The sequence below is a fragment of the Eleutherodactylus coqui genome, chromosome 2 (genome assembly GCF_035609145.1).
Source record: "Eleutherodactylus coqui strain aEleCoq1 chromosome 2, aEleCoq1.hap1, whole genome shotgun sequence".
NCBI lineage: Eukaryota > Metazoa > Chordata > Amphibia > Anura > Eleutherodactylidae > Eleutherodactylus > Eleutherodactylus coqui.
This window is the reverse complement of record NC_089838.1, coordinates 163252385-163268028: the sequence shown is the minus strand read 5'-3', so window position 1 is coordinate 163268028 and position 15644 is coordinate 163252385. Positions and strand designations below refer to the sequence as shown.

Below are 15644 nucleotides of genomic sequence, written 5' to 3'. Positions count from 1 at the left end.
TTGTACAGTTCACAGAGGGGTTTTCCAGGATTAAACTATTGTTTTCCAGTCCGCAGGATAGGTCATCAATAGTTGATTGCCGGGTGTTCCCGACTTGGTCGCGAAATGAGTACCCAGCTTGCTGGAGGGTAAAAAGAGGACTAGGGAAAGCAATGGCAAACGTCCCCTGCAAGAAGAGTCTAGATGTGACGTCACCCTAGGAGGCGGTCATGACTCGGTGCTTGCACCAGGGGGCTTTAGCTTCACCACTCGGGACCCCCAGCTTTCAGCTGCCTGAGGAGGCTGCAGCATGTCTGCTGGTCACACTGCCTGACAGCAGCTCTGCCCCTTACAAATAAATAGGATGGAGCTGCTCTACAACATATGGCACTGTGCCTGGTGTGGGCGGAATAGATCAGCGGGGGCCCTTAGTAGCAGACCACTGATCAATGGAGAATCGGTCATCGATAGTTTAGTCCCGGAAAAGGCCTTTAATATTACTAATGTCTTTTTAGGAATCTTCTAAGCTATGGACATGTAAGACTAATCTGTGCGATTCATTTTGTTCTTAGAATTAAGGCTCTTTTAGACAACGATTATCGTTCAAAATCCGTTCAAACAGCCGAAAGCGAGCGATTATTGTTACGTGTAAACACGGGCAGCTGTGCGCTATTCGTTCACTTGTCATTTGCTGCTGGTTTTTAGCCTCAAGTCTCTCTCAATTCGTTCCATTTGAATGGAATTCCTGCACCTTGCCGACAGGAGGGGTAAGTGTTTGTTTGCCTTGCATACATAATGAGACTCATGCCGGGACAAAACAATCGAATCCTTCTGGCCAGATAATCCCTGGCATAAACACAAGCCCACCTGAGCAAACAAACACTGAGTTTACTTTAGCTACAGTATCTGTATGTGTAATTTTATGCAAAAATGTCATTCAATTGTTCAGCTGTCTAAGATTATTTTTGCGTGTAAAAGCGTTTTAACTCCTTAATAAAATGTTGGTTGTCCATGATTTTTGGATAAAGCTCCATTTACACGGGACGAATGTTGGGCAAACGATGATCGACACTCGTCCCTGTGTTTCCTCGCTCCCGTGCTCCTGCACGGGAGCTAGCTATCACTACTGAACGGCCGCTGCTTAAACTGAACGATGAGCTTATCGATGATCTTTTATGCTGCATAAACAATGAGCTTCATTGCTTAGTTTAAACAGCGGCCGTTCAGTAGTGAACAGCCGCTGTGTTATGGCAATGGAGAGGGGCGGGGGAGCGAGAGGAGAGAAATCTCCTGCACTGCCCCGTCCCCCCTGCTGGCTGCTCAGTGAACCAGCCAGCTCTGCTAGCTCCTCTGCAGGAGCATGGGAGCGAAGAAACAGAGGGACGAATGTCGGGCATCGTTTGCCCGACATTCATCCTGTGTAAATGGGCCTTAAGTTGTCCAGTAAAAAGGCAGATTCAGGTTTGCCATCCTGGTGATCTCTGTACTTAGATTTCATGTGACCGTCACACTGTTGGGGGAACTACTGCATCATTATGACTAGAGAATGAAGTAGGTATAAACAGCTTCCCTGTGTTTCCCCATCCAGTAAATCACGCTGCAGTCCCTATTTATTCATACACTGCCAAGCAAAGAGAAAGCAAGTTGATGAACTTGTTATGAATGGGAACAGATCCAAGCAGCAAAGAAACAGTCCCCAAACTTCATGAATGTTCCCCTTATCCTAGCTCCTGGGATGTATTCAAGTATGTGATGACTAATGACAGCAGGGAGGATTCTCCAAACCCCATTGTAACTGCATGCCAACTACCACAGTATTGCATTATACTACCATCTGACAGGCGTTCTACCAAGCCACTCCACAGGCAATCAGCCATGGCAGCACTATGGGTCTTCAGAAGGCCCCAGGCTGCTATGTCAACCGAACGGTACCTTGCAATAACATCACGGACGGGACGCTATTATGCATGTTGCCAGGAGACAGTTGGTAAAAAAAAAATGTGACATCCATTCAGCCCACTTGCGTTTTTTTTTTTTGAACATGTGAAAAAAGTATGGATTAAACACGCATGTAAAAAAAGATGCACAAGCACTAAAAACGCACAGCAGCCTAAGGCTTACTTCACATGGCGGGCGCGATATTGCCGTGAGAAACTCGCGCCGGTAACACATATTTGCTCATGCGATGCCGACGACAACAGGAGTTGCTAATGTTAGAAACGCATCACATCTACATCACAAGTTCGTGCGATGCGATAAATTGGAGACTCCATAGGGAAACATGGGCAAAAAAAATAAATAAATAGCAAAACTCAGAAAGATACGGCGTGCTGCGATTTCCAAATCTAGCAACATGGCACGACGGGAAACATGGCACATGGGACGGAAGGAATTTAAAATTATTGGGTTCATAATTCTTTGTTTTCTCGCACCGCTCAAAAAATCGTGTGATTTTCTCGCCTGTGTGAAGGCGGCCTAAGAGTTTGCACGATTTAGAGGTTCAGTTACAGCAAATGTGGACAGATATGCTGCAGGATAACATACAGAGCCTGTATGCCTCCATGCCTGCCTGTATCACATCTAGCATCCAATGATAGAAGCGGTACAACAGGGTACTAGAGCCTCCATGCCCACCCGTATCACATCTTGTATTTAAGCTGGAGGCGGTACAATGGGGTACTAGGGCCTCCATGCCCAGCCATGCCACATCTTGTATCCAAGCTAGAGGCGGTACAACAGAGTACTAGAGCCTCCATGCCCACCTGTATCACATCTTGTATCCAAGCTAGAGGCAATACAACATGGTAATAAAGCCTCCATGCCCACCCGTATCACATCTTGTATCCAAGCTGGAGGTGGTACAACAGGGTACTAGAGCCTCCATGCCACCCGTATCACATCTTGTATCCAAACTAGAGGTCGTACAACAGGGTAGTAGAGCCTCCATGCCCGCCAGCATTACATCTTGTATCCAAGCTAGAGGCGGTACAACAGGGTACTACAGCCGCCATGCCCACCTGTATCACATATTGTATCCAAGCTAGAGGCGCTACAACAGGGTACTAGTGCCACCATGGACGCCTGTATCACATCTTGTATCCAAGCTAGAGGCGGTACAACATGGTAAGAGCCTCTATGCCCGCCCATATCACATCTTGTATCCAAGCTGGAGGCGGTACAACAGGGTACTAGAGCCTCCATGCCCCCTGTATCCCATCTGGTATCCAAGCTAGAGGCGGTACAACAGGGTACTAGAGCCTCCATGCCCGCCCCACATCTCATCTTGTATCCAAGCTAGAGGTGGTACAATAGGGTACTAGAGCCTCCATGCCCCCTGTATCACATCTGGTATCCAAGCTAGAGGCGGTACAACAGGGTACTAAAGCCTCCATGCCCACCTGTATCACATCTGGTATCCAAGCTAGAGGCGGTACAACAGGGTACTAAAGCCTCCATGCCCACCTGTATCACATCTTGTATCCAAGCTAGAGGCGGTACAACAGGGTACTAGAGCCTCCATGCCCACCCGTATCACATCTTGTGGCCAAGCTGGAGGCACTACAATAGGGTACTAGAGCCTCCATACAAGTGTTCAGTTTTCTACAATAAATTCTCCTTTTGCTGTGACGTTGTAGTCACTTATACCAACATTACAATCACACAGAGAGCATCATTTGATTCTGACAACTCCTTCTAGGGGAGGAATTGGTTTTTGTCCCATGAATGTATTCTGCTCGGCTTTCCCAGCAATATGTATCCTATGAGTGCCTTCATTCTGGGCTGTCCTGCCTTAGAGACCATGTGACTGCTTCTAAACTACATTTCCCAGCAGCACACTGGGCTCATGGCCCCTCCCTTATCCTCTCCTGCTAACCTAGCTCCACCTCCAAAATCTTATTGCTGCAGTTCTCGCACTGCAGCACACAAGGGGATGATGCTTATCTGTACGGTTTTCATCTGTGTATCAGGTATATATATACAGATAAAGTCAGCATGTTATTTACACACGAGGATACACTGATCACAGAGTCAGGGATACACAGAACTCCCATTCCCCCTTCCAGGTTTAACTCCCCCACCTTGGACGTAAGAGTTTTCCTAGACGCTCCGAGTGCTCAGTGTGTCGCCCTGCATGACCGTACTGCTGCACTGACTGAGGGCTCCGGCACGGTGTAGTGTCTGTAGGTTAGGGGATACCCCCTTATCACATCATACAGCTCACAGTTTAGCCCCCCTCTTGCTGGTAGTGTCTGTAAGGTTGGGGGATAGCCCCTTATCACATCATACAGCTCACAGTTTAGCCCCCTCTTGCTGGTTGTGTCTGTAGGTTAGGGGATAGCCCCTTATCACATCATACAGCTCACAGTTTAGCCCCCTCTTGCTGGTTGTGTCTGTAGGTTAGGGGATAGCCCCTTATCACATCATACAGCTCACAGTTTAGCCCCCTCTTGCTGGTTGTGTCTGTAGATTAGGGGATAGCCCCTTATCACATCATACAGCTCACAGTTTAGCCCCCCTCTTGCTGGTTGTGTCTGTAGATTAGGGGATAGCCCCTTATCACATCATACAGCTCACAGTTTAGCCCCCCTCTTGCTGGTTGTGTCTGTAGATTAGGGGATAGCCCCTTATCACATCATACAGCTCACAGTTTAGCCCCCTCCCTCTTGCTGGTTGTGTCTGTATTTTAATCAGAAGAGATTTACATGCATATCGAGGAGCTTAATTGCCGTTACAGACAGCGAACCATTACAACAATTAAACCTACTGATATGGGCACAGAGGGAGCAATTGTGGCACTCAGAGGAAATACTAATTGAATTCTCTTGTGTCAAAAATAATAACAATGATCCTCCAACACACACTAGTATCAGGGAAGAAGTACTAGCACAGACAATGCCCTACAGATGCCAGAGCCCTGACGTAGGCCTCATGTCCACGGCATAAAAGGATTTACAAAATCCAAGCAGGTCTCCCGCGTGTGCGATCTGCACCCATAGGGAATCATTGGGCACCCGCAGGTAATTAAATATCTGCAGATGTCATTTTCCTCCGGAGAGTGGATCACATGCGCGGGAAAACAACCGCAGCACGCTGCATTTTAATGTGGTTTTCCCACACGGACGGGTCCCGCTGAAGCCAATGAAAGTCGTCCAGATACGCGGCACAGATGCAGCTGTCACTGTGTCCGTGCCGCGGACTGCCGGAAAGCAGGTGTTTAAAAAAAGAAGAAAAAGACCGCCAGCGTCCTGAGCGCATCCACCATGCAGAAGAAAAAGATCTGGCCTGCATGGAGAAGAGCCCGCAGTGTATGGACAGTCGAGTATATTGTATTTTCTGGCCTCATGTCTGCAGGCCAGGATTCTGCACCTTGATATAATTAAGGCTGCTTTCACACCTGCGTTACGGCTCAGTTCGGGTTTTGTTTCTGCTCCATTTTTGGGGAGAAACAAATAGAATAGAAAAAAACTGTTCAAGCTCCCATAGTTTTTTTTTTCTTTGGTGGTGGAGGGGGGGGGGGGGGGGGGGGTTAGGTTTCCATTTTTTTTGGACGGGAGAATAGCGCAGTCTACAGCATTTTTCTTCCACCCAAAAATGGAAACCTGATGGGATGGAAGCTTTTCCATTTGCTTTTTTTTGCTCACTGAAATAAATGACAGGAAAAAAAAGAATAATTCATTTTTACAGATTCTCTCCTCCATAAACGCAGCAGAGAGTTGAAAACCCTGAACGGAGCCGTAACGCTGGTGTGAAGGGGGCCGAATTCCATTTAACAAAGATATTAGTAAATCTTGTAAATTAAAAATATTTTCAATCCTTTAAAAAATGAAATAGTTTTACTTTGTTCTGTTGGCGTTCTGATGGCGTCTGCCATCTATGTGACTAATGCCCCTTTTACACGGGCTGACAGTTGGGTAAACGACGTCACCGCTACGGTCGCTAGCGGTCGTGCAGAGCGTTTCTGCAGAAAGACGTCACCGCTGGATCGCGAGCTTCTCGGCCGTTTCCTGCTCAGCGTTTCCCCTCCTATGGGAGGCGCTGAGCGTTAATACAGAACAAGAAGCCCGCCATCCAGCTTTGGTTTATAAAGAAGTCAGCCGTTTTGGTGCATTTACATTGCACCATTATCGCTCATTTGAACAAATTGTGAGCAGTAATTGCCCAGTGTGAATGACCCATGAGGCCCAAGAGGGCTGAAACGGTAAAGTATATTGCAACGTCTTTAATGTCTGCAGCACAAAAGTAGAGTCATTAATGAATATAATGTTTCTATAGTGCCGTAGGTTATTTGAATATCACCATGCCATGATTATTTATTTATACTTCTTGTATATTTAATCTTCTGGTTTCAATTAGGTGTATTTTAAATAAAAGTTAATCCAGCATTCATTCTTAAAATGCCGATTTGTAGCCATAACTACCGTACACGCAGACGGATGTTATCATTACCCGACTTATTATAATAGTGACCAAAGTGGAAATATTTTATACTGACTGTAGAGAGTAAATATTGATTGTATAGGGCCGCCTGCAGGATTCCTGCAGCTTAGTTCAACCCGCTGCTCGGCTAGTACCCCAGCGTACCTCTCCGCCGTCTTCTCTGCTGCTGATGTGCCAGCCGTCGCGCCGGCAAACATGCGCAGTACAGAGGACGCTGCGCCATCGCTATGGCGATGATGGGGCAATTCTGCAATGATCATTGCACAATGGCTGCGGGATGGACAGCTTCCATTGACTTCAACAGAAGCCGGCTGTGCTTAGCACGCACAAAACCGTAGCATGCTGTGATTTTTCCAACGCGAACAGAAAATCGCAACTAATTTCTGCTTGTGGGCAGGAAATCCTGCTTTGCCATAGCATGCTATGGGCCAGATTTGCTGCAGAATCCAGCTTCGGATTTCGCAATGTAAATCCGCCCGTGTACAGAAGACCTAAGAAAGTTTCCTTACAGGTAAGGGGAGGGTCAGAAAAGTGTAATTTCATTGCATATTATGTGCGCATAATACGTGGTGAATAGAGTCAATGACAGTACATTGATTTTCATTGATGCAACATGCTCTATTTTGCCTTGTATTATACACGAAAGAGCCCCATTGTTCTCTAGGGAGCGTAATAATGCTGTACGTACGCAATTATATTGCGTATGTGTGACATTTATACACAACATCGCTAAGTGACAGAAAGGGAAATTGAAAAAATTGTTTAAGTCAGACTGCACATGACAACATACATGATGGGCCCCCTGCACATGGGCGGAAATTCTGCAGCGGGATTTCCTTCAAAATTTCCGCCCGTGGCCGCTGCCATAGAATTGCATTAAAAAAAATCCTAGTCAGACGCGGAAAACAAATCACGGCATGTTCTGTTTCTGGGCGGGTCTCGCATCCCGGGAGCGGGTGAGGTCTCTGCAGGGGCACGGGTCTGCATCCCGCTGCGGGAATTCGCGCAGTGGGTTCCGACCCGGCCATTTGCAGGCGGCCACACGCTGTCATTCGCAATGAAAAAATAAATAAATAAAATATCGCTGCCATATACCGGTTCACACAGCGGTGAAACGCACAAGCCCGGCCCCTAATAGTCAGGATTCTTGTAGTTATGATGCAAATTCTCCCTGTAAAGACTGTCTAATCCTATCAAAATATTTACCTGTAGAGAAGCCAGCGCTCATGTGATTACTACCACTAACTAGGGCGCCGCACTCTCTGGATGTATTACCGACTACTAAGCTTGGACCTAAATCACAAGCCAACAATGTATCAGCGCTCCGTGTGTGAGAACCTGCCGGGCCACCAGTGACTACTAGCTTACACATCTCCATCACGGCCATACTAATAGGGAGGAGTATATCCATGTAACTGGAAGGACTGGTTCCAGGACCTGAAATACTTATTATAGATGAAATGATTAACCAAACCCCAGAGATCAACATGTATAAATAGGGCACGATGTTAGGAAAAACCAGACGCAGGAAGAGCAGACATTACATGATGAATGATAATTATATATATAAAACTGTGTCACGGTGACAACGGCTACAAATGACATGTCATCGAGGTACAGCGCCTTGTGAAATTATACACCTGCCTCCTGTTCTTTTTCTGTTTTGTTGCACCACCACCTTGAATTAAAATGGGCTTTTAGAGGGTTTGTACCATTTGACTTCTACAACATGCCTATTATTTTGAATGAGCAAATGTATTCACCCCTCTGATATCAGTAATTTGTGGAGCTGCAATTGTCACAACCACAGATGCAAGTCTCTTGGGGTATCGGTGTATCTCTATTGGCGTAGCACTTCTAAAAGGAGGAATTTTTACTTATTCTTCCAAGCAAAACTCCTTCAAGTTAGACGGGCCGCGTTGTTGTCCCGCAGTCCTCAGCCACAGGATCTTACTTGGATGGAGGTCTGGGCTATGACTAGACTATTCCAAGACATTGAAATACTTCCCTGTAGCGAGAGAAGTATTGACATTGCAGAAAGGTTGCGGATTCTGCATCATTGCTAGGCGATGATGCAGGAAAAGCAGGAGTTTGAAAAAAAAAGAAAGAAATCTATACTGCACATGCCTGACGGCGAGCCATGCGGCCCACCCGCTGGCTGCCACACTCAGATTCCGCTGCGGGCTCCATCTCTGCCATGTGCAGCCACTACAACACATTTTGAGTTCACCACTCCAAACACCACTTTTTCAGAAATGAACACAAGTAAGCTACTGGTAGCATTTGCTGAAAGTGGATTCATTTAGACAAATGAATACTGAGATTTCTGCTAAGAGTGTATTCTTTGATGAGATATGTAAGAGAATCAAGGCTCCACTCATCTATAAACAATGTACACAAGTATAGAACATGTGTTTTGTGGAGTGCTGACATATCAGCTGTAGTGTAGCTGCTGCACAGTGCAAACCTGAAATAGTAGTTATTGAAATAAAAAAGGTCCCCACATCACAGATCGGGTAGGTTTAAATATGGCATTTTAATACATTCCTTGCAGTTTTTTTCTCTTAAAGGGGGAAAAAAAGTATCCCTCGGGCACAATATTTCTGTATTAAAAAGAATGTTCATTTTCAACAAAATTTCCAGTTTATGTTTTAAAGAAAAAACAAAAATAAACACCTTTTAGTGTTTTTGGCCATTGAAGTCTATGTATGGGCATATTGGAATATACGTTGGGATACTTTTCCCGTGTATGTACCAACCAAGCACCAGAGACGTGCTGTGAATTGAATGCGACTGAGCAGTTTTTGCACTGCAGTAGTAGTTTGCGTCTAACACAACTTCCATAGTGAATGGAAGTTCACTTAGGTACGTTTGACGGGTCAGAGTTGCTGCACACAATTTTCCACGGAGTAAGAATTAGCTGCTAATAATCTGCAGCAGTTACAGTGTAAGCATTGTGGTTGGGAATGTAGACGTCACATCCATGCGCAGCGGGGAAAATCAGGTCAATTTAGGCTGCAGATTTTCATAGCGCATTTCCCCCCTCCAAATGAAGGCAGCGGATATATCTTGTATGTCTCAGCTCGCTCTCACGTAACATTGGGACACATTTTAATCAGCAAAAGGGAAACCATCTAGGTCAAAGACAACACTATCTTATTCCCACGCATGGCAGATATTTATCGGCTCACATTACCAAGCTTCAAAGAAAATGTCATTAAATGTTCTAATTTCTTCCCAGCACCACAGGAAGACGGCTTGTTTTATCTTCCCAGGGCATCCAGTAGATTGTTAGATATCAAAACAGCAAATATTTGAACTCTTTCGAAATTGGCATATAAGTGGTATGAATCCTGGAGGTGACCATTGATCAGTACATCTGATGCCTGTATGCCAGCTTTCCTCCCACCCTTATGGTTTATGTAGCAGAGTACACGACCTATGCACTGAATGCTTCCAAGTCATGGAAGTTCTAGTATGAGCAGTAGCTTACTGGATGGGAAGGGAAGCAGTGTACGGTATCTAACAATACATTGTGTCAGTTCTTGTAAAGATGTTCCTCATGATACTGTGTTAAAAAAAGGTATTGTTACACTGTAGTAAAATAAAGGGGCTCCACTACTGGGACACCCACCAATCCTGAAAGTCCTCGGATGAATGAATAGAGCGGCGATCGAGGACACACGAGGACGAGGACACACACGGACACGGACACACACACACGGACACACACACACACACACACACACACGCGGACACACACACACACACACGGACACACACACACACACACACCTTTCTTCATTTCAATGGTATTGCCAGAGACAGCCACGCACCTGAACTCTGCCATCTTTAGCAGTGCCATTGAAGTAAATCGAACAGCAGTGCATGATAACAACTTCAATTGAGAGCCTTCGGTACACCTATTCTTAGAATCGGTGGAGTTCCCAGCAGTCAGACCCCCAACAATCAGAAACTTACCCCATAACCTGTGCTTCTACCACGACAATACATCTGCATACCATGATGGGGGAAACAGGCCCTCTTTCAAACCCCTTAGATACCACGGTTACTACTGACAAAGGCATCTAAGGGGTGAAACATACGCAAATGGAGATCACCAACAGTTGCTGCAAGCTGTCAGCTATGTTACAGCTGCGGCCATCATTGTGCCATATGTGTGCAGTGGTTGTGGGAACAACTCATTCACTGCTCTGTACCAGTAGTATAGAAAAAAAATGGAGAGCAGCACAACCTTCAATCAAAGGAAAGAGTGGAAAAAACACCTGGTAAACGGTTCCTCAATGGATCCGGACTCGTGGATCCCCACAGCATAAGAATAACTTCAATAGAAAGATAGAACCAGCATTCTGGAACTAATATCTTTCTATTGAAGTTATTCTTATGCTCTGTACAAGTTCGCTAGAAACTGGGAAGGTATTAAAAGGGAGCAGTCTCATGAAGATAGACCCTCAAAAAGGAAGAAACAAGTGTTGGGTCACTTTATGACTGCAGGTCCTGCTTCTTTAGTGCTCTGCAATCAGCTGCTATCGCCAGGGTAAGCTACAGGCAGCCGCGCATTCAAATGGTCACCCACATAATGCATGAATGTGCTGGGGCCTCCATTGGGACCTGGTCAGGAACAAACTCCGGTTGGCATATGCATTCACGGATGGATGAGGGTCATTGTAATTTAATACTGTTATTGGGGGGGCGGGTTTTGCTTGGAATCAGCACCAGTAATGATAAGATGTGGATTTTGAAATTTATGGCATGTTGCTTTTTTGCACCAATTTTTTTTTCTGATTGATCAGCAGTGAGATATAAAATAGTAAACCCACATGCATTGCTGGAGGAAGACTAGCAGATTCTAAGAGGACTTAGGTGCAAATATCATGCCTGAAAACTGTTAGAATTCATGTCTGAATATGGCCAAAAATTAATAGGTGTCAGTAAAGATTAGACACTAATGTTGGTGGGATCTGTTGAAGATAAAGTGTGTATGAGGGCCTTCCAACTGTTTATGGACAACAGAAAAGGGAGAAATGATGATCAAACTGAAATTATGGGGAGGTCAGAGGATTAAAGCTGGCCCTTCATTTTAGGTAGCCATTTCTTCTAACCCCCACATACACTTATACTGTTTGGCCGCCTGCACACAGCCAGGTTGGATTCCACATACGGGATCCCACAGCAGAGACCGACCCTGTGCCCGGCTGGTGACACTGCGTACCTGTCCGGATTTTTCTTATTCTGTACTGTGGATATGCCGCCCATCGTGCCAGCATAATGCTGAGCTCTTGCTAGGCCATGACACAGATTAAGCAACCTTTCCAAAACGGTGATTGCGGAAGGGCCGCTGGGTCGACCGGCTTCCATTGACTTCAATGAAAGCAGTCTGCACGTAATCCGCCTTCAAATAGAGCATGCTGCGATTTTTCTCCCGTGAGCGGAAAAAAATCAAAATTGAATTTCCACTTGTGCGCAGGCAAAAAAACGCTTTCCCATTGCATGCTATGAGTGGCATTTGCTGCGGAATCTGGAAGCGGACGCTCCTGCGAATTCCGCAATGCAAATCTGGCCGTGTGTAGGGGAGGAGAATTATCCGCTGTCACACCCCACTGGTGGTAGCTTACCTCTTTCAAAAACTAAAGCTGCTTCTACACTGAACAATTATCGCCGGGATTCAAGGAAGAGTCTGACCGTTAATCGATCAGTGCAAATGCATGCATCGACTAAACGGCGAACAAGAAGTCTTTCACTTCTCGTTTGTTCTTTAGTTTCTGCATGCAGAAAACAGAATGACATATCGTTTCATGTAAACAGGTAGCGTTCACTTATCAACTGCCTGTTTACTGTGGAGGCGGCCTGGAACAATCCCCGACCTGCGTCACCGTCAATCAGTCAATGATTCCTATTCTTGTGTAAAACCACAGAAAGTATTATCATGGGGACAGCCCGTCCGGCATCTGTTGCCCGTTAGATAACCCCGTGTAAAAGCACTCTAAAGGCTTGGGCAAGTTGAACTCAAACAAATGTCCAACACTCCTTTCACACGACATCTGCTGTTGGGGGAAGTCTAGACACCACTGCACACATTAGATATGTCGGACAGGGATCTTGTGTCTACATAGGCCTTTCCATTAAAAGTAACATATCTACTAACAATCCCTGCACCCCTTCTGCTGGTGGTACATGAGATCAACTCTGAGGAACGCCATTACAGCACTGAGGACAGCAGAATATTAAGAGACCTGCTGGTTAGAAAAAAAAAAGTGGGAAAGCAATTACTTAGCTCTTCTTAAATGAATAGTTACGGCAACCAGATTTCTCAGGATCTATAGTAAATCATAAACAGGTACAACTGGAACTTCAGTCACTTGCTGTTGCTGAGTGCATTAGCTGTATGGCTCCTGTGATAACCAATGGGAACACTACAGCAATAGTCATGCAGAATACAACACGGACCTCAAGTCATTGATGAGCGTGGGATGTCCCTAATATTCAGAATACAGTATATGGGAGACGTAGCTGTATATAACCTGCATGATGGGACCATCAGCGGTAGTAGCGCAGCATAGTTCACTAGTGGCACATACAGTGCGTAGCATGGAGTTATAGCACATTTCTGAGGTCGCCTGCACATGGCGGAGCATGCAGCAGAATCCGACCCGACAGCAGTGGCGTCCCCCGTACCCGTCTCTTGTCCTCCTCATCTGTACTACAGTTGGCCGCGGCTCACCGTCGGACATACACAGTACAGATTTTTCCCGCACCGTTGCTAGGCGATGATGCGGGATCCGCAAACTGTCCACAATAATAATTGTGGACAGGCTGCAGGTCGGACTGCTTCCATTGACTTTAATAGAAGCCGTCTGCGTGGACTCTGCGCAAAAATAGAGAATGCTGCGATTTTTCATCCGCTCGCAGAACCAAATGGTGTGCAGGAAAAAGCGATTTCCCATAGCATACTATGGATGGTACTTGGTGCAGACGCCGGCCGAGGATTCCGCAGCAAAGATCCGTTCGTGTGCAGGCGGCCTTGTAGGATTTCCAAGTGACTGGTATTACCAGGATTCATTAGAGCCGCACTGAGAAGAATGGCATTGAAGCTATAAGGGCTGCTTCACGTGACCGTGTTGTTACAGCATACTCCGTGTGCAGAATACGTTGTACCACTCTGCCATAGGCTCCCATGCCGCCAGTCACTCGTATCGCCAGGAAGAGACGTGAAATAAAGATCACACCTTGTTCTATCTTGGTGTATTGTTTTGCAAGTCCATGGCAACCAGCGGCCCACAGCAAGTGCGCAATGTCATTACATACTTGTGCTGCCGCACGACTGTCACATGAGGACCGCAGGCGGCTACTTACATTCCTCTACAGCCGGCCTAAATCTCAGGCTCCCCCCCTACACTCTTCTTGGGGCATCAGTAGAGGGAGAGCCGTTTGTAAACCACTGCTGGTATAATGTAGGGTGCTTTCACACAGGTGGCATTATTCCACAACATGCTATCCTGAAATTGCGCAAGTTTTAGTGCGGATTTTCATGCGGAATTGCAGTTAGAATTACACCATTTTCATTCCGCATCAAAACCTGCACTTTCGCAACATGGATTTTGGTGCTGAGGACTCCGCAAGTTGCACATCGTTGTGGAATAATTCCGCCCGTATGAAAGCGCGCCCAGGCAGCGCTCCCACAGCGATATTCCCTGCACTGGAGGATTCCATCTGGCGGTTACATCCCAGGTGCTGAAAACAGCATTGTGACGCCATGAGCGTAACGGACTCCACTTTGGTTCCATTATATTTGGCGCATAGAATAATCAGCGACACTATTTTACACTCCAAAGATGGCGAAAACTAATGGAAACCAGACCAAATGAACCCCAAAGTGACGCCCGCTACCCTCCCGTCAGTGCACGGTCACAGGTCCCATCACGATGCGGTTTTCGGCACCTGCGGCAGAACCCCCGATGGAATCCCAAAGTGCTATAAAACCCCATGAGAATGCTGCATTATTTACCAAAAATCTAAAAACCAGATTTCCCATGGTGGCAGTGAGGCGGCTGCTGCATACTCATCAGGGCAGTAATGTAGGTGGCACACTGCTGCTACCAACTGTACCCTCTGCACAGCCCTGAGCGGGCACCAGCCGGCACCTGCACCAGGGCTCACTAGCTGCAGCGGCCCTGCAGCGGCGGACGGGGCTTGTTCTTGGCCCATTCACCTACCAGACGGAGCCGTAGGCCCCGGAGCCCACGGGGGTGAGGTGCTGGTACCGCTCCGGCACCTCCCACACCGTCTTGTTCAGCTCCTGCCGGTAGAATCCGCCGCGGCTGCTCATTTTGTGGAACCGGCAAACACAGCTCTGTCTGCCCGGGAGGAAGGAGGCGGGAAGAGGAAAGCGCGGGGCGGGCGTGGGAGGAGAGAGCGGTCAGGTGGAGGGAGCAGGGCCGGTACATGGGAAGCGCCTCACAGTAATGTCTGCCATCCCTGCTAGTGCCCGGCACACCTGCCGCTCTGCAGGAGCCCCACAGCCGTTGTACATCACCTCCCCTACCCGGCGGCCTCAGACCCGCAGCACGGACTGACAAAAGCGTGAGGCCGCAGGCGGTGCAGCACAGTGCCCCCTCACACAGGGACACCAGCCCCCTCATGGGCACATAGCTGCAGCCCGCCATGTCTCACTGGATGTGTGTTGGAAGGACAGCAGGACCGCTAAGGTTGCTGCAAACCGGGGGGTTTGGGCTGCAGAATCCGCATTGTTCATGCCCACCAGTGACACCAAATGCAGTTTCCGCTCGCGGATGAAAAGTCTCCGCACGCTCCGTTTTAGGCCCCCTGTCCACGGACATGATTTTGCCAGCGGTAAATCGCCAGCAAATCACGCCGTCTGAAGCTTTCCGTAGCGTTGCTATGGAAACCGCCGGCCTGTGTCCACAAGCGGAAAATCATTGCGATTCTCCGCTCGCAGCCGGCAATTCACAGCATGCTGCGAATTGCCGCGATTCGTCTGCCGGCTCCTGCTCCCGCGGCGAATCTTTGCAACGCCCGTGGACAGGGGGCCTTACTGTGGATCCTGCACAGATGGCTTCCATTGAAGTCCATGGAAGCCGTCCGACCCGCAGCACATCTGCCATGTCAATGGCGGATTCTGTGGGACAAGCAGGAGTTTGAAAAACCCATCTGTACTGCGTATGTCCGAAGACGAGCCGTGCGACCAT

General features: G+C 47.3%; 1 protein-coding gene across 1 annotated transcript in view; it reads right to left on the bottom strand.

Moving 5' to 3' along the window:
* The window catches only part of MAPK11 (mitogen-activated protein kinase 11), a 49384-nt gene extending 34553 nt beyond the window's left edge, over positions 1–14831 (bottom strand). Inside the window, exon 1 of the mRNA XM_066591868.1 lies at positions 14652–14831. Within this exon, the coding sequence (XP_066447965.1) occupies positions 14652–14764 (113 nt within the window). The 5' untranslated portion in view covers positions 14765–14831. The remainder of the gene's footprint in view (positions 1–14651) is intronic.
* Between the last annotated feature and the right edge of the window lie 813 nt (positions 14832–15644).